This window comes from Lindgomyces ingoldianus, assembly GCF_010093535.1.
Source record: "Lindgomyces ingoldianus strain ATCC 200398 unplaced genomic scaffold BDR25scaffold_9, whole genome shotgun sequence".
Lineage (NCBI taxonomy): Eukaryota > Fungi > Ascomycota > Dothideomycetes > Pleosporales > Lindgomycetaceae > Lindgomyces > Lindgomyces ingoldianus.
Window position 1 is genome coordinate 703729 of NW_022985170.1, and position 22339 is coordinate 726067.

At 49.9% G+C, this 22339-nt stretch overlaps 8 protein-coding genes across 8 annotated transcripts; 4 read left to right on the forward strand and 4 right to left on the reverse strand.

Moving 5' to 3' along the window:
• Positions 1-275: 275 nt before the first annotated feature.
• Positions 276-2064, reverse strand: BDR25DRAFT_130555 (uncharacterized protein). The gene has a single exon (XM_033683833.1). It carries the CDS (start codon positions 1777-1779, stop codon positions 421-423), a length of 1359 nt encoding a protein of 452 aa, XP_033550117.1. The 5' UTR covers positions 1780-2064; the 3' UTR covers positions 276-420.
• On the reverse strand, positions 2065-4633 carry BDR25DRAFT_130554 (ABC1-domain-containing protein). The gene is made up of 4 exons (XM_033683832.1): positions 4015-4633; positions 2622-3964; positions 2446-2575; positions 2065-2395 (listed from the first exon to the last, which is right to left on the reverse strand). The coding sequence occupies exons 1-4, from the start codon at positions 4567-4569 to the stop codon at positions 2351-2353; spliced, it is 2073 nt and encodes a 690-aa protein (XP_033550118.1). The 5' UTR covers positions 4570-4633; the 3' UTR covers positions 2065-2350.
• A 270-nt stretch (positions 4634-4903) lies between these two features.
• BDR25DRAFT_130564 (uncharacterized protein) lies at positions 4904-5725 on the reverse strand. Its single transcript, XM_033683835.1, has one exon. The coding sequence runs from the start codon at positions 5518-5520 to the stop codon at positions 4990-4992; it is 531 nt and encodes a 176-aa protein (XP_033550119.1). The 5' UTR covers positions 5521-5725; the 3' UTR covers positions 4904-4989.
• On the reverse strand, positions 5726-6556 carry BDR25DRAFT_130563 (uncharacterized protein). The gene has a single exon (XM_033683834.1). It carries the CDS (start codon positions 6489-6491, stop codon positions 5931-5933), a length of 561 nt encoding a protein of 186 aa, XP_033550120.1. The 5' UTR covers positions 6492-6556; the 3' UTR covers positions 5726-5930.
• A 129-nt stretch (positions 6557-6685) lies between these two features.
• On the forward strand, positions 6686-8142 carry BDR25DRAFT_257603 (uncharacterized protein). The gene is made up of 3 exons (XM_033686489.1): positions 6686-6939; positions 6985-7172; positions 7230-8142. Exons 1-3 carry the CDS (start codon positions 6705-6707, stop codon positions 8097-8099), a joined length of 1293 nt encoding a protein of 430 aa, XP_033550121.1. The 5' UTR covers positions 6686-6704; the 3' UTR covers positions 8100-8142.
• A 1770-nt stretch (positions 8143-9912) lies between these two features.
• Positions 9913-12063, forward strand: BDR25DRAFT_282694 (uncharacterized protein; the record flags this gene model as incomplete). Its single annotated transcript, XM_033687990.1, has 2 exons — positions 9913-10197; positions 10251-12063. Exons 1-2 carry the CDS (start codon positions 10091-10093, stop codon positions 12061-12063), a joined length of 1920 nt encoding a protein of 639 aa, XP_033550122.1. The 5' UTR covers positions 9913-10090.
• A 352-nt stretch (positions 12064-12415) lies between these two features.
• BDR25DRAFT_257609 (uncharacterized protein) lies at positions 12416-20211 on the forward strand. Its single transcript, XM_033686490.1, has 5 exons — positions 12416-12597; positions 12652-12716; positions 12775-13729; positions 13781-19544; positions 19596-20211. Exons 1-5 carry the CDS (start codon positions 12536-12538, stop codon positions 19950-19952), a joined length of 7203 nt encoding a protein of 2400 aa, XP_033550123.1. The 5' UTR covers positions 12416-12535; the 3' UTR covers positions 19953-20211.
• Positions 20212-21138: 927 nt separating this feature from the next.
• On the forward strand, positions 21139-22339 carry BDR25DRAFT_257614 (C4-dicarboxylate transporter/malic acid transport protein; the record flags this gene model as incomplete). Its single annotated transcript, XM_033686491.1, has 2 exons — positions 21139-21229; positions 21285-22339. Coding segments are annotated over exons 1-2 (1098 nt in total), but the record flags the coding sequence as incomplete, so codon positions are not given.

A 22339-nucleotide genomic window follows, 5' to 3' on the forward strand; every position in this document is an offset into this window, starting at 1 on the left:
TGTTAGAGTATAAAATTTCAGAAATTATTTGAGAAGACACAAAACAGCGTATAGGGGCTTCGAGGGGCTCCTTACAAAATTTCTTGAAGTTTACGCAAGGACTGGAAATCATGCGTTTGGTTGATATGCTAGAGGTACACTCCAATTATTTTCAGTTTGGAATATGTTTTGGGGAGATTTCGGCATGGAATCTCAATAGCTTGAAAACTTTCCATAATCGCCTATTCTATGTTGCATCTTAGCTTGTCTGTAAATATGACGGAATGTAACAAGGATGATTTAAGATAGAAATCTGCATTCTCCTAGTGTCCCTCTAAAAAGTCCAACATTTTAACTCTTCCCTGGTTATAGTTTAGGGTAACATAGTACCACTTTTGCCCCTAAATGCCAATCCTTACGCCAGACTTATATACCCACACTTTACCTATCCACAGTCACAAGCCACCCATCTCCCAGCATCGTCCCTCTTCCGTCCATGCCGCCCCAAACAACCACACTTGCGCCATCGACCTCAGTTCCCCTCGCCACCGCGAAAGCGCCTCTAACCCCCAACCCCTGCTTCGGTTCCCCAGGAACCTCCTTCTCTTCCTCGCCCATAGAATCGAGAAACTTGTACTGAACCTCCGCCCACCTAGCCTCATTCGTGTCTTTCCGCATACCCGCCTTCGTCGCATCCTTCACGCTCGCCGCGGTCGCGCGCTCAGATGGAATCTGGAACGCCCAGATATCGGAGATAAAAGCTTTAGCCTTGAATTCACCGGTGGGCTGCCCCTCGCCTTCGCCACCGACAGCGAGGAGATAGTGCCGCCCCTGGCCCGTCGTCACACCCACTAGCCCCGCGCCCGACCGCGCTTGGGGCGCCTCGCCATCCGCGTGGGAGATTTCTTCCCATCCCCATCCGCTAGTGAGAGGCGTGGTGCCACTTTCAGCATGTTTCCACACAGGGCTGACGTCCACCAATTCCATGCCACCGGATGCGAACGTTTCGACGCCTTTCCCGCCAAATAGGTACAACCGGTTGCCCATGAGTTCCATGCTCGCACCTTCCCGCGGCTGGCCCAGTGGTGTGGGAATATTAGACCATGTGCGTGATCGGACGTCGAAGGCAAGAGCGTCATTGAGGAGTTCGTTGGAAGAAATGTTGCGACCGCCAACGATGAATATAGTACCCCAAGTATCCTCATCCGCGGGCTCCGGTACGACCTTTGCAGGGTCTGCGGGCTGTTGCGGCGCGCGCTCCTTGTACACCTTCTCTTTTGGCCCGGGGAGTTCGGCGCTTGCAGCTGCATGGCCGGTGCGGTGGGATGGGTACAGGGAATCTGTGGCTGGGTCCAGGCAGCTCCAGGAATTGGAGACCGTGCTATAGACCCACATTCTTCCGTTTTCGGGCTCTATGCCTGAGCCTCCGAAGACACATATGCTGTCCCCTATTACTACGGCTGTATGGCCCTTCCGTGGCGCTGGGACATGGCCATCTGCAGTGGTAGGCCGTGCGGGGATTGTGGTATAATCGGCCTCGAGGACGCCGCTAGAGGGCAGGATGACAATGTGCATAGCATTATCTGCCAGTTTTCCCGGCTCGCTCTCGCCACCGAATATGTATGCACGGCCTTTAACGACAGACAGCGTGTGATGGCATCGTGATACCGGGACCGAGGTGACGTGCGTGAGATTTGCTTTGAGCGGGAGTGTCGGGTGGGCGATGCCTTTTGCGAAGGCGACGGCGCCTTCTAGGAGGGATTCCGCCGTGTAAAGAGCGCCTGTTATGGCTGGCTCCATTGCTAAATCGGGAGGAGATGGAGGTATTGAGAATGTATTTGTGAGTACTTGGGGTCTGGTCTTATGAGGGCAGTAACAGAAGAGAAGAGGACAAGAGCAGGAACAGAAATTGAGAATATTAGCTTGAAGGTAGATGACTAGAATTAAGAGGAGTTGAAGAGAAGAGATTATGTAGAGCCAGTGCGTTGTTTTCTGCGGAGCGAGAAGTTGAAAGAGTTATGACGCAAGAAGTAGCAGACCCCTGTTCGCACGTGAAGCTTGGCAGCCTCAAGGAAACCTCGAAGAAGGTCGTAGTGGGGAATGCTTTCACATAGCATAGAACTAGATGCAGGCGACAAATGTAGTAGAGAGTTGAAATGAAACCCGGTGCTTCCCTCGACAGCAATTACGCCTCTAGAGATGCTCTTATATACCGTGTCAGGCCGTTTAATGTTTCATGATAACGATCATGCTCCTCCTCCAACGCCTAATATGCAGAAAAATGATCCACGCACCTTGTAAGCAAGAAGATACATCACGTAATATAATTACACTATGCCTAAAATGGATGTATGTGTAGGAGAGATTATGGTCAGACATTCGGAGATAGTTGGTCGGATTTGACACATCGTTCCACCTAAAATGCCTTGTAAGCTATTGTCGAAATCACGAGGCCACTAACCTTACGCTTTCAATCGAAGCCTGCAAGAAACTTCGAGCTTCAAGTCCAGCCCAAACCTTCAGAATTGAGAAATCACCGCCACGTATCATCGACGAACCGCTCTGAGCACCAAGTTGTCGTAATATGGGGAGGGCGCTACAAAATTAGTTTCTGCCTGCACACATTCTCACACCAAACTTACCCTGAAAATAGGTCCAGGTTTGGATCTAAACTTCTGCCGATACCTTCGAGCAATAGAATGCTAAGAACGACATTGACAAAGTCGCCTTCTAGACGGACATGGTGCGTTCGGACCATGGACAAGACTTCGTTCAGGATATCGCCGATTTTGATATTGCCGAGCGCAAATGTTCGACTCTTGACGCTAAGGACGAGGTGCTGCATGCGTAGGGCAAATACTTCTTTATCAATGACTGCATCTGGCTGTCTACATCGTTCAACCATGAGGTGCCCGGCTTTGTATCCGTCAAACTCTGCCACGGCCTTGAATAGATCCATGAAGTTTGCTCTGTTCGTAGCATTAAGTTCGGTTACAAGTCCGGTATCGATGAATATAATTTGTGGCCGGTATCCCTCATCATCGATATGTTGAAGCTGGGTTGCCCATTCTTTCGGCTTCTTCTTGAAGGGGCGGAGTCTCTGGAGGACTTCTTCGGTGACGTCTGGTGATTCTCGAGGTCCAGTCGTCTTATCTTCTCTTCTGCTGAACATGGACACGTCCAACTTCTCGGGCTTATAGAAACGGACCATAATGTTTCCTGGATGGAGATCGGCATGAATGAAGTTATCGATGAGAAGCATAGTTAAGAATGCATTAAGACCTTCATTGGCAATATCTTCCTGGAATATCCCTCCGCCATTCTGTAGGAAGTCTTCCATCGGAATTCCCTGCGCAAACTCCTCAATCAAGACTTCTCGCGTTGTGTACTCGGTGTATGGGTATGGAAACCAAGCTGTAGTACGATTTTTGAAGTTCTGTCGGAATATCGTGAGGTTCGCAGCCTCGATCCGCAGGTCTAGTTGTAATCGCATCATTTCACCAAACTGCTTGACTTCGTCCGGAAATGATAGCCATTCCATGGTCGGAATTGCATTGATGATGGCAGCAAAGAAGGCCATAATGCGCAAGTCTCTCCGCACCATTCTCTCAACTTTTGGATGGAGAACCTTGACAGCAACATGGCTTGACGGGACTCTTTGTGGTATGCTCTTCAGCGTCATATCAACGTTCTTCCTTATTCTCTGTCGCAGGTTCGGCGTTTCTAGCTCACGACCTAGGTCGTCTGGAGCGGCAAGATCGCGTTTTAGCTTTGCCTTGTAGACCTGTGCTATTGCGCCTACACCAAGGGGTTTCTCATCGAATTCCTCAAATATCTCTTCGAACGAGCGTTCATTGAAAGACTTCTCCACTATCATCTTCGTCGTCTCGAGCGAATGTGCCGGCGCGTGGGAATGGAGCGTTGACATGGTTATGCAGAGTTCTGTTGGGAATATATCCGATCGCGATGCGGCCCATTGACCAAGCTAAAGACCACAGTCAGACGTCAACCAAGCCTCCAATCGATGTCGCATACCTTAATAAAAGCCGCGCCAGCCCGCTCCATGGATCTCACAAGAAATACATACCACCACAATGTCCCAGTCCTCTCATTATCCTTCTCTGATTGCCTGTTCCCAAGCCAGATCACCGGAACTGTAGCCAGGACTGGTACAAAGATAACGACGAGGTGCAAGAACCGCAATCCCGTACATATCGGCTCGACAATATACAATTCAAAAAAGAAGTATATTCCCCGTCGCACTTTCTTGGAATGCTGTATAGCCTTTGGCACCCGCTGATTCAGCTCTTTCCGGGATGCCTCCAACATGGCCGCCTCATGCGTTTTTGCGCCATCCTCCGTCTCATTCTGGCTGATTGCTACGAATGCGAGTGAAGTAAGAGCAGCTCCAGTAACCGCCCCAGACCATAATGTCACCCTACCAGGGAATTGTGGTGCTGCAAAGTGCCGCCTGATGAACGAGGCACGTCCAGGTGCGAAGGGTCGCGTAGAAAATGGGCGAAGGGAGGGAGCGAAATGACGTAGCCCTTGACGAAGACATTGGCGGCAGAGGAGGAAGGCCGGCCTCATAGTATAGGAAATGGGTTTGGATCAACGCGTGAAGGGTCCATGAGGAGCGGATGTTGATGTCGAGTTTGGCTGGGTTATCACAAGGAAACCGCGGCTGCCCAACGTCATGATAAATGCACGGGCCACAGACAATTTGGATGGAGGGTTAGCTGCACTCAAGCATTCACCTTTGACGCTTTCCATGGCTTCTTCTTCCTTCTAGGGTTACGGCAGTTTTTCCATTCTTCGGCTTTAAACCTCTGGCTCTGATCCGGGGTTGATTCTAAACGAGTCTAATGCTCTCAAACCCACGAAGCACAATTGGCATTTGAACCCCTGAGATAACCCACACCTGATCACCGACGCTAACACTTTGAGGCCCCAGCCCAACATGGCCGTCATTGGTTTTAAGGACTCGAGAATCTAAATTGGCGCCTATAGCTATACGGAACTAGTGGGCTTGTGCTTCGATTTCGTCTTGCTTCTGTCGGACTCCAACTCCACTGTCTCGCAGCTATCTATTGTCTCGCGAACTTGCGCCGGACTAGGGAAAAGTCCTCTCGGATTTGCGCTCCATAGCTCTGCCATCGCCTTTTTCGTCTCGTCGTAGATTTTGCGTCGATGCTCCTCGTTGACTTCATATCTTATAGTCAGTCTTCTCGAGGCGTAAGAAAAGTCCTTGAGCCGTATATTACTCAAAGCGTCCCAATCGAGCCTTCTTGCCTCTGCATTGCTGATTGCAGTGAAGTCATCCATTTGTCGGAAACTGCCCAATACTGCGGCATCCATGGCGTTGGCTTCCGGGGAGACTTGGTAAAGAGATTCCAAGTTTATGATAAGCCAGTTTTGGAAGGGGGACTTCAGAGTTGAAATAAGTGGTGAGCCTGAGGCGTTGCAAGTAAGGACTCGGAGAAATTGCTCGTCTGGTTGCATCTGTGAGTCGGGTGGGTTAGTGTAGGGTGATTGAATCATCTGTAGAACAGAGGTCCAGTCTTTGGTGATTTGAATGGTGTCGAATGGGGTCGCAGTTCCTGCTACGTTTGCGACCCTTCTTGCAAATACAGCTAGTGTAGAGCTGTTATCCAGTATCTCATAACCGAGACAACCTCACCCTCCAGCTTCCCATTTTTGGTCAACAGAGGAGCTGCGGTCGAGCTTCTGAGGGTGGGGTGGGACCGAGAAATCCGGGACCCACGATAGCAAAGTACCCAGTCTTCTCTCCGAGGCATCCTCAATCATGGTCAAGATGCCCAAGGACTGTTTGGAGAGGATTTATATGCGAGCAAACTCCCGGCTGACATCCTCCATTGACTTGCTGTAGTCCACTGGCGGAGGGTTGAACTCCACACCTAACCGTTTCGCGCACTCTTTCGCCAAGCCAATCATAGCATAGAACTTGTCTCGTGGATAGTAGCCTGGAGGCCTCGGCCCATCATTAGAATTTCAGAGGGCTCTGATGGATCGGTACTTTTAGAGACGCGACGGCGGATCTGCCAGTGTGTTAAGATGACAATTGGCAGGACATGATGCATCGTGCTCTGTAAACCTTGCCCTGGTGTATCTGGTGTAGGCAGGAAGCTGGACGCGTGAGTCTTTCGCAGCACCCACACGCTGGTCGACCTCAAGTATGATGATGTCCGAATAAGGTCAGTCCATGGTACTTGATGCTTTCCCCAAAGCATGAGTACTTCTTTCGCAAAAACGAGCTCTTGAACGATCCATACCCGTTGGAAATATGGACTGGAGAAAAATGAACTCAAGCTGATCCATTCGGATGTTGTGAATGCGCGAACAGCTTCTACAGCATCGTAGGATGTGTCCTCGTATGTTGCCTGTGGGATTTGCGATATCCTCTTCATCAAGTGTAAGGCTTCCCGAGTGTGTGAGTCCTCAGGCCCGACCCATACAGCGACACTTTGGGCGGCTTTAGAAATTTCGTCCATGGAGGCTACTTGTACGCCTTTCTCGGCATTGCCTTCTTGGTTGATGCATACTGTATCGACCCCAGCGAGAGAGACGATCAAGTCCTCCTCGGCAAACCCTCGGCTTCACGACCGTCCAAGTGCACGGACAGGTCGCTGACGTCACTTCGTCGCTTCCCAAAGTTTTTTCTCAATCCTCTCTCCTCCGCCATGGGAACAAACTAAACTGCCACCATGGCATCTACAGGTGGACCTGAAGCAGAATTTCATGACCCGTGCCGCAGAGAACTACTCGAAGCCCTGAAAGATGTCATACCTGTCGATACCATACCACCAACAGCCTGGGCATGCCTCTGGCTAAGCGACATTGATAGGCTAGCGAACCTTGTCGCTCAGACTCGAATTTGGCCCCCTTTCATCGTGGGTTTTGTTGAAAGCATCGAATCTTCTGCAAGACTGGTTCCAACATGTATGTTGCTCAACCTTATGTTGGTCAATTGCTAATATTATTTAGGGACTCAACGAAAACGACAAGCTTCTGCCACTTCTACTCCACTCCGACCTTCCACTCCACAGCGACCTACAACTCCCCTGCGGCCGCCTCCGTCGCAGCAGTCATCTTCAGCACAGGATAGTCCTGGACGAAAGCGAGATAGCAGTGGGCAGCTGCTGATTACTCGCTCTAAAGCACAGCGAGACCTGGTTAGTCTATCCTAAGTCTTATCTTGATTAATCAAGTTTCTTACTAATACTATCTAGTGCCATCAGAGGGACCAAAGGAAATGTATCCTTACAAAGTCCGGCGAGCCAAATGAAGTCGCGCATATCTACCCATTCTCCATGCGATACGAGAATACCACTATCAAACGTCAAGGGCTCTCCTTTTGGGACACCCTACGGACATTTTGGTCTAAAGAGCGTGTGGATGCCTGGTACAACGCGATATTCCCTCTTGGTACGGAAGTCTGTCAGAACCTCCTGTGTCTTTGCCCGAATGCACATGCATATTGGGAAAGGGCATATTTTGCCCTCAAACCAATCAGAATTTCAGACGACAAGAAGCATCTAGATGTGCAGTTTTTCTGGCTATCGTTAAACCCCTACGTTACTGGAGTCGATGTCTTACAAGTTCCTTCATTGCCAAATTCAGATCGAGGACCAAACTTAGCCAGGCTATTTAACCATGAGACCTGCGAGAAGATTAGTTCTGGATGCGAAATTTCTCTAGAAACTGATGACCCAGTATCACGGCCGCTGCCTGACTTTAGGCTGCTAGAGATGCAATGGTTCCTACACCGTATGACAGCAATGAGCGGAGCTGCTGAACCCCAGGACAACTTTTATGATGATGATGATGATGGCGATGACGACATTGCAGGGGCCCTGCAGTATCGGCGGGATATGTACGCGGGGGATGACATGGATATGGAGGAAGGGCCGGCTATGTACTTGGAGACTTCGCCAGAGCATTTGTGGGAGGAATGCTTCCCTGCACAGCCCCCAGGAATTCAAACATTCGGGCATATGATCACACTCCGTGGTGGAGGAGGATACCGCGAAGGAGAAGATCGCGAAGGGGAAGACCACGAAGGAGAAAACCACGAAGGAGAAGAGCACAAAGAATTCTAATAAGGCTTGATAGCATTAGCATGGCTACATGTCACAAAATTACTATTTTAATAGCAGAGAGAGTAAATTATCCCGGCCCAGCACGCTAAATGTGCAGAATCAAACACCTCAGAAAACAGAGGTCCTGACCTCAAGTTTCTGTGGCGTTTGATTCGAGATCGATCAGGATATGTGCATAACTGGTCGATCCAGATCCTCCACTTTCTTTGCTGCTTTGAGAGAAGACGATCCCCAGCGCGTCATGTAAATTTTTGCTGATTAAGACCTTGTGTCCATTGCAAATGACTTCGTATTGGCGAGTGGGCTGAGTAATGTTGCTATGGTGCTGGTAGAGTGCTGAACGTGGATCACCCTCGGCGTATGATAAGGCTAAGAAGTCTGGCTTTGTGTTAAGGTCCGCTATTTGAAGATTGAGCCTCAGGCGGCTGATGTCATCAACCCCGTCGTTTTCGAGGAGCCGTATGTTAGATCCTGTCCAAGGTTCTGATACAGTTCGGTTGCAGGCACAGAGTTAACTAAAAACAGCTCTTTCAGCATAGCCTCCTCTAGCATCTCTTCCGTTATCATAGCTTGCTTGCTGGCTCCTGTATTAGGCACGCCGTTTGGGAAGCGTCTTCTCGCGTCCTCAAATATCTTTTCAGTCAGCTCACGCAACTGCCCCGGGAACTCAGCTAGCATGGATCCCCCATATTCGGGGCTATCCGCCAACCTGGTTTCTAGCCCAATGGTAAGCTCTTGGAATACGGATCGGAATTTGTCAATTTTTTTTCTGTGTCCGTCTCCTGAATTGCTGTCACCATTCGGTCAAATACGTTCCCATTCACCATTTCCGAGGTCTTCTGTATAGCACCATAAGAGTTGGCGGTCGATTGGATGGGGTGTTGCATAGATGCTAACGACTCTTGCATACTTTGCAGCGATTCTCGATTCTGAGGTAGAATTCCGTCGGTCGCTGCTGAATCAGCTGATTAGATTGAAGACTACAGTTGCTGCAATGCAGGTAACATTGTGGATTGAGCGTTGATCTGATTTTCCAATACCGCTTGGGGGTTTTCCTAGGAAGCACACATGGTGTCGAGGAATTTTCCACAGATAATCACTTCAGATTCTCCCGGATAACGTTGAAGCATAGGCTCGATATCTGCGTTGTTCTTCCTGGCTATTCCATAGGCGAGTGCTATGTCGTCGGGCCCATGAATTTCTAGGTTATAGCCCGTTCTTTGTGCTCGACGCTCGAGCTTTTCCATCATTTCGGCCTGTTGTTTCATATTTTCGACTGATCCAAGGCTCGAAATACCCGCCCAAAGCGGTCAAGGAACTGTCGGGCGTTGGTCGCAGGATCATTTCCCCGGGAGAGCAAAGACTCTAGATAATTCATAGCTCGGCCAACTTCGCGAGCAAGATCGATGTCTTCGAGCCCATGTCTCCTTGGGTCATATTCTGCCCTCTGTGCTCGTTGCTCCAGCCTCGTGATGAGGTCCAAGGTCAGAAGGCTCCCGACACTGCCTCCGAACGAACTCGTAGACAGTGTGGCGCCCATGATCCTGCAATCTGTCACCAGCGGGGTTTAGACTAGAGTATGCTTTCATCATTACCTGGAAGCAACGAAGCTCTGTGAATTCCTGTTCTCATTCTCAGGCTACCATCCGAAGCCGAGACAGGGGCTGTCATGATTGGTGTATGAATACGGGTGAGTCTTATCGATAAGCCCACAACGCACGGGACAGGACATGGCGCCAGCCAGCTTCGCGATCCGTATGACGGCGTCTTTTTTTGCTCGCGCAACGTGTTAAGCTTGCTCCAAAAGCAATTACTTAGACTACACTAACCCCCACCAGGCAATTACTCGCTGTTGCAGCGAAGATTCTCTCCTATCCTTTGAGACATCTCCTCCCCATCTACTCTTCTTTCACGGATATTTATTCTCCCTCGAACCACCATTACAGCTCCTCTGCTGGATTCCTGCTGGGCCTACGCCAGCTCCACGACCGATGAGTGCTCCAACCGTTACGAAAGCGGAAACATCGTACCCTATATTTGCGGCCACTTTCGCCCACAGCCATCCCGGCTGTTTGGTGGTCGCAGGAGGCGGGGGAGCGTATGTTTCCTTGTGCAAACCAAATATCCGCGCGTCCTAACATTGACTTGCAGGGGACGAAGCGGAGTTGGCAACAAGATTACCGCCTTTGATGTTTCCTCACGAGCACCAAATGTTGACAGCTTTGCCGAGATCGACCTAAGTAGGGACGAAGACTCAGTTACTTGTCTCGCGAACCTCGCAACAAAGGACGGTCTCATTCTCTATGCTGGAATAAACTCGTCGGAGGCAGATCGGCTAAAGGGCAAGAACGAACATTTCCGCGCATTTGAGGTCGCCTTCCCAAAGAATAGAAGAACAAACAGTGCTAGTTCAGAGAAGAAACCACAGGGCAAAGTTTCGTTCCTTAGCAAGACAAGCTTGTTCAAGAGCTTGTCTACAGTGAGTGCGAAGAAGGATGGATACCAGCGTATAGTGCGTCTATCGCCAGCGAAGAGGAGCGCCTCGGGGAACAAGCGCATCGGCGCCATTGCTTCCAGCCTTGCGGGGGATGAGAACGAGATTGTGGTATTTAACGCAACTTCAAATCTGCCTCGGGACCCAGGCGATGTGATTCACCGCGTTGCATTGAGCAAAGGCCAGGAAGCCAACGATCTCGATATTCTAGAGCCAGAGGACGGACAATTCAAGATCGCCTACTGTACGGATAACGATGTGTATGTTCAGGAGATCAACTACGATTTTGGAAAAAAGAAACCACTTGGAATGCTGCACTCGCCGGAAAAGAAGTACACCGTCCCCTTTCCAGATGTCTTTGAGAAGAAAGGCCGATCTAAGATTCGGTGTCTCCGCTGGCTTTCTCCTTCGCACTTGCTCCTCCTTGCGAATCTACCAAACAGGACCGGGGTCGAGCTTCACATTCTACGAATCTACGGCGACACTATGGGGAGTATCACTCTCCGAAAGCGTTTATCTAGACACGTGAAGGCTGCAGTAGATATGGATGTTGCGTGTCTTGACCCTGACGGCGCTGGAGCTTATCAGATCGTAATGGCTGTAGCGGGAATTGATATAAGCATTAGCCTTCTCACCATGGAGTATTATGGCACCAGCAAGAACAGTGTCAGCAGTTTCCATTCCTACGCAACCTATCGAGATGTACACCCTCTTCAGATGACGAAGCTGATCTTCTCCCCGTTCTTCTCCCCTTGGACGGCTCCCCAGGCACCCCCTTCAAAGAAACCAGGACCTCAGTACCTTCGTTTGGCTTCAATATCTCTTGGGAATACCATATCTGTCGAGTCATTCACTCTCCAGCCTGTGTCTAGCAAGCCTCGCTCGCGGTACCTCCTTAGTTCTGCCTCCTCACGAAGACTCTATCAAGGTGCCATGTATTTCTCAATCGCGTTCGTCATTGTTGCCATAGCGATTTTAGTGCAATCGCTATTTGACCCTGAAGGAACTATGACCAAGGGACTCGTGTCTGAGGACATTCGCAGGGCAGTTGGGGGACTGAAACCCCCAGGTCTAGTGATGGAGGAAGCCCACTTAGCAAGGGCAGTATCAGAAGGCATGAAGACTCCTGCGGCACAGGCTCCTCAGCGCCTACGCGATCTCTTGCATTTTCATCACCAAGAAAACCACGCAAATACCGAGAAGAAAGCGGTCGTCATCCGCCACGACCCCAACGCAGACTCCTCACTGAGTACAGAAGTTCACACCGACACCAACGAGGCAGCCAAGAAGCACACAGAAGCGAAGAAATGGGAGGAGCTGTCGCACGCTGAGCGAAGTAGGTGGAAAGAAAAGCTGATCAAGGCTGGTATGTGGGCAGTGGACGAGGGGGAGACAGTGCTCAAAGGCATCTTCTTTAGTGAAGCCGCAGGCATAGTGGGGGCAATGGCGCAGGGTATCATCAACGGGTGAAGCGGTCACTAGATATGTCTTAGGGTTGCATGAGGTGTCTTTGATGGTGTATGATTATTGGAGAGCAACAAAACCGTTTCCTTACTTCAATTTGTGGTGAAGCATGTGGCGGCTTAAGTCGGTTATTTTGGTGATCGTGGTTTTACCTTTTCCATGGCCAGTTGCATTACCTCTAGCTTGAGATTAATATCGTCCACGGATTCTTGATGGATATCAAATTCGGTGAACAACCACCGCTTTGGCGCTTGTCTTAATTGGGCAAGCGGTGAGCTTCCATGATTTCAAGAACTAGTCCGTGCGTTCCTCGTGATGTCGCAGCACAGAGAACCCCGTGAGGAGTCTACGTAGGTGGGAACTTTAATTCCCCCCAGAGAGTCCCTCGCATCGTTCCGACACTTCGCCCTCTTCCTTTCTATGGAAGCCTCCAATCTCCTCCCTTTTTCTGCCGCGTGCTTCAGGTGAAGCCGACAATATGGCACAGCCAGCTCCCTTTGCGTCCATCCTGGACCGACTCTTCACAGAGCTCCGGTCGAAGTGAGAAAGCTGCTCCTAACGATTATCGCAGAGTTGGTGGCTGATATGCGGCAGGAATGATGACATGCGACTGAAGGCCGCCCATAATATACGCCAGACAGTGGAGTCGGCTCACCGAGGTTAGGATGACAACAACTTCTCCACCCCTCCAGACTTTGTTGAACTCACGCATTGTAGAGCTTCCTCCGAATACATTCGGTCAGGTCTACAACGACGTCAATCAACGCATCTCTCTTCTCATTGTCTCCGGGAATGATTCCAACGAACGCATTGGCGGGATTCATGCCCTTAACGCACTCATCGATTTTAAAGGCGACGATGCCGGCCAGAAGACTACGCGATTCGCCAGCTACCTTCGAGCTGTCATGCGCGGGACAGATACAGCGTCGATGGTGGTGGCGGCGAGGGCACTCGGACGATTGGCAAAGCCCGGAGGAACACTGACGGCGGAGCTGGTCGAAGCCGAAGTCAAAGGAGCCCTCGAATGGCTGCAGCTTGAGCGGTCGGAGAATCGCCGCTTTGCAGCTGTCTTGATCCTCCGGGAGCTGGCCAAGAATTCTCCTACACTAATGTACCAATGGATAGCGCAAATATTTGAGGTCATCTGGGTGGCACTCCGAGACCCCAAGGTCCTTATTCGGGAATCAGCGGCGGAAGCCATCAGTGCTTGCTTCGAGATCATCTCCCCGAGAGATTCACAGATGCGACAACAATGGTTCGGGAGGGTGTACGATGAGATCTTGAAAGGCTTCACAATCAATACGAATGAGGCCATCCATGGATCACTTCTCACCATGAAGGAACTACTTGACAAGAGCGCCATGTTTATGAACGAGCAGAAGTATAGAGAAACTGTTGAAACTGTTCTGAAGTACAGGGACCATCGCGACGCTCTCGTACGGAGAGAGGTTGTCCTAATAATTCCGATTCTCGCCAGCTATTCACCCACCGACTTCGCTACCAAGTACCTCCATCAATGCATGCTCCACCTTCAGGGCCTTATTCGGAAGGATAGAGATCGGGACAAAGCTTTTGTTGCGATCGGCCAAATTGCAAATGCAGTCGGGGTTGCCATTGGTCCTTACCTCGATGGAATTCTTGGATTCATTCAGGAGGGCCTCGCTGCTAAAGCGTGAGTTAGAATATCCTAAATATTGGAAGACACCTCTAACTTAGGACGTAGACGAAACAAGGCGGCGATCAACGACGCCCCGATATTCTCATGCCTCAGCATGATTGCAGCCGCAGTCGGCCAGACACTAAGTAAAAATGTTGAGCGGTTGCTGGACCCTATCTTCTCATGTGGACTGAGTGATTCCTTATTCCAAGCGCTAGTGGATATGGCCCACTATGTTCCACCTTGCCGACCGATCATCCAGGAGAAACTTTTGGACCTTCTCAGCCAGATCCTGGCGGGTCGACATTTCTTGCCTTTGGGTAACCCACACCAAGGATCCTCCCCACCTCACATATGGACTCGTGATCATAAAGATCCCCAGCAAATAACACAGAAGGAAGCCGAAATTGCCCTCGCTCTCCACACACTTGGGAGCTTCGACTTCACTGGCCATGTTCTCAATGAGTTTGTCCGCGATGTAGCGATCCGCTACGTTGAGGCAGACAATGCTGAGATTCGAAAACGCGCTGCGTTGACTTGTTGCCAGCTCTTTGTCAAGGATCCTATCGTACATCAGACAAGTACACATGCCACCAAGGTCGTGGGTGACATTATTGAGAAACTGCTCACAGTTGGTGTTGGTGACGTCGATCCTGAGATCCGGTGGGAAGTTCTAATGGCCCTCGATGCTCGATTCGATCGCCACCTGGGGAAAGCTGATAATGTTCGAACTCTGTTTCTCGCTCTAAATGATGAGGTATTCGTTATACGAGAGGCAGCCATGTCTATCATTGGCCGGCTTACTACCGTCAACCCGGCCTATGTCTTCCCTTCGCTGCGCAAGGTTCTTTTGCAGCTATTAACGGAAGTAAATTATGCAAACAGTCCGCGAAGTAAAGAGGAAAGCGCCAAGCTGATAAGCAATCTTGTGGGTTCCGCAGATGCTCTTATCAAACCACTCGTAGATCCCATTGTTGCGGTTCTCCTCCCGAAAGCCAAGGATTCAAATCCAGAGGTTGCTTCTACAACATTAAAAGCCATCGGAGACCTAGCTACTGTTGGTGGCGAGGGCATGGTCAAGTACATTCCGGAACTCATGCCCATCATTCTCGAATTTATGCAGGACCTGAGCTCTGACTCGAAACGCTTCTCGGCCCTGCGGGCTCTAGGACAGCTTGCGACCAACGCAGGCTATGTCATTCAACCATACCGGGACTACCCAGAACTCATGAATATTCTCATGAACATTGTCAAGACGGAATCAGAGGGCGATCTCCGCCGTGAGACCGTCAAGCTGATGGGCACCCTTGGGGCTCTGGATCCGGACGAGTACCAGAAGATAATGGAACAGTCTCCGGATAAACACCTCGTCGCTGAGTCGCAAGCAGTTACTGATGTCTCTTTAATCATGCAAGGTGTTACTCCTTCTAATGAAGAATACTATCCAACGATCGTCATTAGCACGCTCATGGGATTGCTCAAGGATACGTCTCTAGTACAGTTTCATTCCGCAGTCGTAGATGCTGTTATGAACATCTACGCCACAATGGGCCTAAAGTGTGTGCCGTTCTTGAACCAGGTAGTTCCTGGATTCTTGATGGTCATTCGAGGTGCCCCTCTTGGACGTGTCGAAGGATACTTCAATCAACTCAGTCAACTTGTACGAATCGTTCGCCAACACATTCGGCCTTACCTACAGAGCATATTGGCGACAATTCAAGAATACTGGAGCGCCAACCCTCAATTACAATCGACGATTTTGTCTCTCATCGAGGCAATTGCTCGATCTTTAGAAGGCGAGTTTAAAGTCTATCTTGCGGATGTTCTTCCTCTCATGCTTGGTGTGTTGGACCAAGATCAAACCGGCAAGCGTCTTCCTTCAGAAAGGGTGTTGCACGCATTCCTTATTTTTGGGTCTAGTGCAGAGGAGTATATGCATCTGATCATTCCAGTAATGGTCAAAATGTTCGACAAGTCTGGTCAACCTGTTCAAATCCGGAGACAAGCAATTGAGACTCTGGGACGACTGTCAAAGCAGGTCAACATATCTGAGTTCGCAGCACGGATTATTCATCCACTTTGCAGAGTGCTCGCAGGCCAAGAGCAATCTCTCAAACAGACGGCGCTTGAAACTCTATGCGCACTAGTTTTTCAGCTCGGTCCGGATTACATTCACTTTGTTCCAACGGTCAACAAGATCTTAGTTACGAATAAGGTTCCTCATTCCAACTACGCCCTTATTGTTTCTAAACTTCAGAAAGGCGAGCCTTTACCCCAGGATCTCAGCCCTGATGAGCGTTACGGAGAGGATGATGAGGATCTCAACCCAGCTGAAATTCTCACCAAGAAGTTGGCCGTGAACCAACAGCACTTGAAGCAAGCTTGGGAAGCTTCGTCAAAGACCACTCGAGAGGACTGGATTGAGTGGATGAGGCGCTTCAGCGTTGAGTTGCTTAGAGAGTCTCCGCAACAGGCTCTCCGTGCGTGTACTCCCTTGGCCAGTATTTACAACCCGATCGCGAGAAGTCTCTTCAATTCCGCCTTTGTTTCCTGTTGGACCGAGTTATATGATCAATACCAAGAGGAGCTCGTGCGATCTATCGAGACTGCACTTACGTCTCCAAATATTCCCCCTGAGATCCTCCAAATCCTGTTAAACTTGGCAGAGTTCATGGAGCACGATGACAAAGCCCTCCCAATCGATGTACGGATACTTGGAATGTACGCCGGGAAGTGTCATGCGTTCGCAAAAGCTTTGCACTACAAGGAGCTTGAATTCAATGCCGAGCAGAATGCTAGCGCAGTTGAAGCATTGATTAGTATCAACAACCAGCTTCAGCAGACGGATGCTGCATTTGGTATCTTGCGTAAGGCACAAGGTTACCAAGATGTTGAGCTGAAGGAAACTTGGTTCGAAAAGCTTCAAAAGTGGGAAGAGGCATTGCAATCCTATCAGCGAAGGGAGCGGGATGAACCAGAGTCCTTTGAAATCACTATGGGCAAGATGCGGTGTCTCCACGCTTTGGGTGAATGGGATCTCTTGGCTACTCTCTCTAGGGAGAAGTGGGCCACTGCAAGTCAGGAATATCGCAAGGCAATCGCACCACTTGCTGCAACAGCCTCCTGGGGATTGGGCAAATTTGCAGACATGGATGCCTATCTCAGCGTCATGAAAGAGCAGTCACCCGATAGAGCTTTCTTCGCTTCCATTCTCAACATCCACAACAACCAGTTTGAGATCGCTACAGAGGAGATCACCAAAGCTCGCAAAGGTCTTGACACAGAACTAAGTTCACTCCTGGGAGAGTCATACCAGCGCGCTTACCTACCTATGATCCGCGTACAGATGTTGGCGGAGTTGGAAGAAATCATTCAATATAAACAGAACGATGGTAACCTCGAGAAGCAAGCGAGTATGCGGAATACCTGGATGAAGCGTCTCAAGGGCCTGCAACCAAACCCTGAGGTCTGGCAACGAATGATGAAAGTCCGTAAACTTGTCATTACGCCACACGAAAGCATGGATATGTGGATCAAGTACACAAACCTCTGTCGAAAGAATGAACGTCATGGGCTGGCAGAGAAGGCGCTACAAAAATTGCTGGACATTGATACCGGTAATGTCTTCACCTACGCCCGGGCACACGCCCATGAGATTCCGTACCCGGTGTCTTACGCGGTCTTCAAGTTCATGTGGGCTACACCAAACCACCAGCAAGAGGCACTAGAATCACTAAAGGACTTCACCTCACGACTATCCGATGATCTAACAATCAGAGCACGGGCTGCTGCCAATCTTATGCTTTCACCGAATGGGATGAACGGGATGACAAATGGACATGTCATTAATCCATTGAACCCATTTGCTGCTACCAATGGTATCAATGGTGTCAATGGGATGAACGGCTCTAGCTTGCTCAATAGCTCAGGCTCCGCCAACTCCCCGAGCGATTTACCTGACTGTCAGCGCCTCCTCGCAAAATGCTACTTAAAGCAGGGAGACTGGCAATCACAATTGCATGGGGGCGAATGGGACCACGACCAAGTCCACGAAATCCTCTCCGCATATGCTGCAGCAACCCGATACAACCAGAATTGGTACAAAGCATGGCATTCCTGGGCCTTGGCCAATTTCGAAGTCGTCAATTCGATTACGTCTCAGGCTGATCGCGAAACCACTGAAATTCCGTCGAACGTTGTTCATGACCATGTGGTCCCTGCTATTCATGGATTCTTCAAGTCTATTGCTTTGTCATCATCGAGCTCACTTCAAGACACTCTCCGACTCCTGACCCTGTGGTTTAGCCACGGCGGACTGCCTGAAGTTAATCGTACTGTCACTGAAGGCACTAAATCTGTACCCATTGATACTTGGTTGGAGGTTATTCCCCAATTACTTGCACGCATCAACCAGCCGAACCCTACTGTTAGGCAGTCGATTCACCAGCTCCTTATCGAAGTTGGCAAGGCGCACCCTCAAGCTTTGGTCTTCCCTTTGACAGTCTCCATGAAATCTGACGTCTCTCGAAGATCAAGGTCTGCCAAAGAGCTAATGGAGGCAATGCGAGAACACTCGCCGCGACTAGTGGAGCAAGCCGATTTAGTGAGCAATGAGTTGATCCGTATTGCGGTCTTATGGCATGAGCAGTGGCATGAGGGCCTTGAAGAAGCATCCCGTCTCTACTTTGGCGATCGCAATATCGACGGCATGTTTACAACGCTAGCACCGTTGCATGCAATGCTCGACAAAGGACCAGAGACCCTGAGGGAGATATCGTTCATTCAGTCGTTCGGCCGAGAGCTGCAGGAAGCCCGCGATTGGTGCAATACATTCCGTACATCTGGTGAAATGGGTGATCTCAACCAGGCTTGGGATCTCTACTACCAGGTGTTCCGCAAGATTGCTCGCCAACTGCCATCTCTCATGACTCTTGAGCTTCAGTATGTCTCTCCTAAGTTGAAAGAAGCGTCCGACCTCGAACTTGCTGTTCCTGGAACATATCACGTCGGCAAGCCAGTCATTCGCATCATGTCCTTCGATCCAGTGTCCACTGTCATCCAATCCAAGCAACGCCCAAGAAAATTAGAGATGCGCGGTAGCGATGGCAAGACACACACGCATATTTTGAAAGGTCACGAAGATATTCGCCAGGATGAACGCGTCATGCAATTGTTCGGTCTCTGCAACACCCTTCTCATGAATGACACCGAATGTCGCAAGCGACACCTCAATATCCAGCGTTACGCTGCCGTACCTTTGTCGACACAGTCTGGCCTTCTTAGCTTTGTGCCGAACAGCGACACTCTTCATGTTCTCATCCGAGAATACCGCGACAGCCGCAAGATTCTGCTCAACATTGAGCACCGCATCATGTTGCAGATGGCACCTGACTACGATTGCCTTACCCTAATGCAAAAGGTAGAAGTGTTCGGATATGCGCTTGATAACACCACGGGACAAGACCTCTACCGAGTTTTATGGCTGAAGAGCAAGAGCTCCGAAGCTTGGCTCGATAGGCGCACAAACTATACTCGATCTCTCGCAGTCATGTCTATGGTCGGCTACATTCTCGGTTTGGGAGATCGTCACCCTTCCAACCTAATGCTGGACAGGGTCACTGGCAAGATCGTACACATCGACTTTGGCGACTGCTTCGAAGTTGCCATGCATCGGGAGAAATATCCGGAACGCGTTCCTTTCAGATTGACCAGGATGTTGACGTATGCTATGGAAGTCAGCAACATTGAGGGCAGTTACAGGACGACTTGTGAACATGTGATGAGAGTCTTGCGGACGAATAAGGAGTCCGTTATGGCCGTCCTCGAAGCTGTAAGTTCTAAATCAAAATTATCACGAATGAGAAGCTGAGGTAATCTCTAGTTTATCCATGATCCCCTCTTAACCTGGAGACTTGGCAACCGCGAATCCCCACCAGAACCATCGTTCCCATCTGAACGCCGTCAATCCATCATCGGCGACGCAGAGCGAGATATGAGTTCTCTCGTCCGTGGCCGGCACCGGTCAAGCATTGCGCCCGCCAACGAAGCTGAAGCAAAAGAAGTCCAGAACGCTCGTGCTTTGCAAGTCCTGTCGCGTGTCAAGGAGAAGCTGACAGGTCGCGATTTCAAAGCGAATGAAGAGTTGAATGTATTTGCACAAGTAGATAGGTTGATTAAAGAGGCGACGAATTTGGAGAATCTGTGTCAGCATTATATCGGCTGGTGCAGTTTCTGGTAATCAGGTTCGGATAATGGAAACATAGGGCTGCCTAGCATTGTCATCCTTTTTTGATTTCTTGCAGGAATTACGGTTACCATGGAGGGCGCTAAGTTTTAATTTGATGCCCAGGGAACCTGGAACGGGTATGCGGGTCGCTTTTTCTTTGTCGTTCAAATGTGTTCCGAGATGGATATGCATGCGCTTTTTCAGCGGCATTTGGCGGCGCATGGCAAGGTAATTGGGAATGGGTTTGGGTTTTCGGAAGTGCTGCTCATCGAACCAGATGCTCATATAGCAATAAGACCCTAATCTATACAACAAGATAGTTGTCTGGTGTGATGTCAGTTTTTCTCGCACTCATGACTAAGCCTCTGTCAACCGGAATAGTTACCCGAGCCTGATCCACTAACTCGGAACACTGGTCGGGATGGCGCGCTGATGATTCCTAATGATCCAGCCAAGCTTGTTCTCGCCGTTGCACGCCGAGATGATCTGTGATCATCGAAAATATTGCGAGTGCATGGAATCCTTGTTCTGACCTTTCTTTAGTCTTTATCTGCTTGTTTTCCGCTGTGTTTAAAGAAAACCTTGTGCTCGCTAGCCTTTTTCCGTGCTTGGGGAAGTGTGAAGGTTTGAAAATTTGGGGCAGACAGCCTTCGACGTCATTGGCACACACTAAGAGTTCTTCCACTACATTTTTCATTAACACGTGTTTTTTCTGTTCTGGATTTATTCCCAGCTGATCGGAGGCTCCTATCGATACCTAGATTCATTTGTAACTTCCAACCCCACTCGAGATATATCCATTGTGGCTATTCACAACTTCCTCGACCTCCTCCCCCTTCCCTCCGCTTCTCATATTTTCCCTCTTCCTCCATCCATGAACGAAGGACGTGAAGAGAGCAGGGAAGCCTCGGGTGTAGACAGAAAAACACTGTCTCGAGCGTCCACCGAATCAGATGCCAGTGCTCGGGAGCGACTGAATTGGCGGAATCACCCACAGATCTTGACACCGAATCCGGAACGGTGTAATCCGTTTGAAGATGTTGGTGAAGTGATTACGAAGTTACAGAGGGGCGGAGTGAATGGTGCAGGGAGGGCTGCGGATGAAGAGGTAATAGAGAAAGAGGAGTTGGGGGAGGGAGAGGGAGATAGGGGAGTTGTGGGAATTGGGGGGGAGAAGGAAGGGGAGGGGAAGGGGAAATTAACGTGGAGGGAAAGGATTAGGCATTTTACTTGGACTTGGTTTACTATGACTATGGCCACAGGTGGGATTGCTAATGTATTGTACACTGGTACGTTGGATACAGTCCCAATGCTCTCAACTCCATTTCTAACTTGGCCATATAGTGCCCTTCCGCTTTCACGGAATCTATGCTCTCGGCTGCATATTCTTCATTTTGAACATCACCCTCTTCCTCTTCAATGTGTCCATGATCAGCCTGCGCTTCTACTTCTATCCTAGGACTTTCAAGGCTTCTTTCCTACACCCAACCGAGTCACTCTTCATACCCGCTGCAGTGATCAGTTTCGGCACCATCTTGATCAACATCTCGCAGTACGGGGTCGATACCACTGGGTATTGGTTAGAGAAAACGATGGCGATTATGTACTGGGTGGACTGCGGACTAGCAATTTGCTTTTCGATTGGGATTTACCTAATCATGTGGTCCACGCAGACCTTCACTATTTCACAGATGACACCAGTTTGGATCTTTCCTGCCTACCCTCTTCTTATCATCGGCCCTCACGCCGGAAACCTCGCGCCAAAAATTGGCGACCCGATCCGCGCCCTCAACATCATTATCTCGGGCTACGTCATCCAGGGTATTGGCTTCCTCGTCTCCCTCATGATATACTCTGCCTTCCTCTACCGCCTAATGACGCAAAAACTCCCCAAAGAATCCCTCCGGCCCGGAATGTTCATCTCGGTCGGTCCCTCGGGCTTCACAATCGCAGGGGTTGTTAACATGGGACAAACCCTACCAAAAGTCGTCCCACCGGACTTCATGGGCCCTGGCATGGGTGAATTTGCAGGCCGTGTGAGCATGGTATGTGCGAATTGGATGGGTCTCTGGCTATGGGGTCTCGCATTCTGGTTCTTCTTCGTGTCAGTTGGCGCACACTGGTCTTGCGCGACACGGGGGAAGATGGACTTCGCAATGACGTGGTATTCATTTGTTTTCCCGAATACGGCGCTCACGACTGCCACTTTTGCTATTGCAAAGGCCTTAGGGATGAATCGCCCGATTCAGTATGTTGGGTGTGCGATGACGATTGCGTTGGTGTTGACGTGGTTTTTGGTGTTTGGGATGATGATTAGAGCAGTTTGGCTTGGGCAGATTCTTTGGCCGCAGAAGCAAGAGGATAGGACGGAGGGAGGGTGGGAGCAGCCGAGTATTGAT

Bases quoted from the DNA above. Each gene is read 5' to 3' on its own strand.
- BDR25DRAFT_130554 (XM_033683832.1), bottom strand. From the start codon at position 4,569: ATGAGGCCGGCCTTCCTCCTCTGCCGCCAATGTCTTCGTCAAGGGCTA. The intron at 3,965-4,014 runs GTATGCGACATC...TGTGGTCTTTAG, and splicing joins CTGGCGCGGCTTTTATTAAG to CTTGGTCAATGGGCCGCATC. The intron at 2,576-2,621 runs GTAAGTTTGGTG...CTAATTTTGTAG, and splicing joins AACCTGGACCTATTTTCAGG to CGCCCTCCCCATATTACGAC.
- BDR25DRAFT_130564 (XM_033683835.1), bottom strand. From the start codon at position 5,520: ATGATTCAATCACCCTACACTAACCCACCCGACTCACAGATGCAACCA.
- BDR25DRAFT_257603 (XM_033686489.1), top strand. From the start codon at position 6,705: ATGGCATCTACAGGTGGACCTGAAGCAGAATTTCATGACCCGTGCCGC. The intron at 6,940-6,984 runs GTATGTTGCTCA...AATATTATTTAG, and splicing joins TGCAAGACTGGTTCCAACAT to GGACTCAACGAAAACGACAA. The intron at 7,173-7,229 runs GTTAGTCTATCC...AATACTATCTAG, and splicing joins CTAAAGCACAGCGAGACCTG to TGCCATCAGAGGGACCAAAG.
- BDR25DRAFT_257609 (XM_033686490.1), top strand. From the start codon at position 12,536: ATGGCACAGCCAGCTCCCTTTGCGTCCATCCTGGACCGACTCTTCACA. The intron at 13,730-13,780 runs GTGAGTTAGAAT...CTTAGGACGTAG, and splicing joins GAGGGCCTCGCTGCTAAAGC to ACGAAACAAGGCGGCGATCA. The intron at 19,545-19,595 runs GTAAGTTCTAAA...GGTAATCTCTAG, and splicing joins TTATGGCCGTCCTCGAAGCT to TTTATCCATGATCCCCTCTT.
- BDR25DRAFT_130555 (XM_033683833.1), bottom strand. From the start codon at position 1,779: ATGGAGCCAGCCATAACAGGCGCTCTTTACACGGCGGAATCCCTCCTA.
- BDR25DRAFT_130563 (XM_033683834.1), bottom strand. From the start codon at position 6,491: ATGGACGAAATTTCTAAAGCCGCCCAAAGTGTCGCTGTATGGGTCGGG.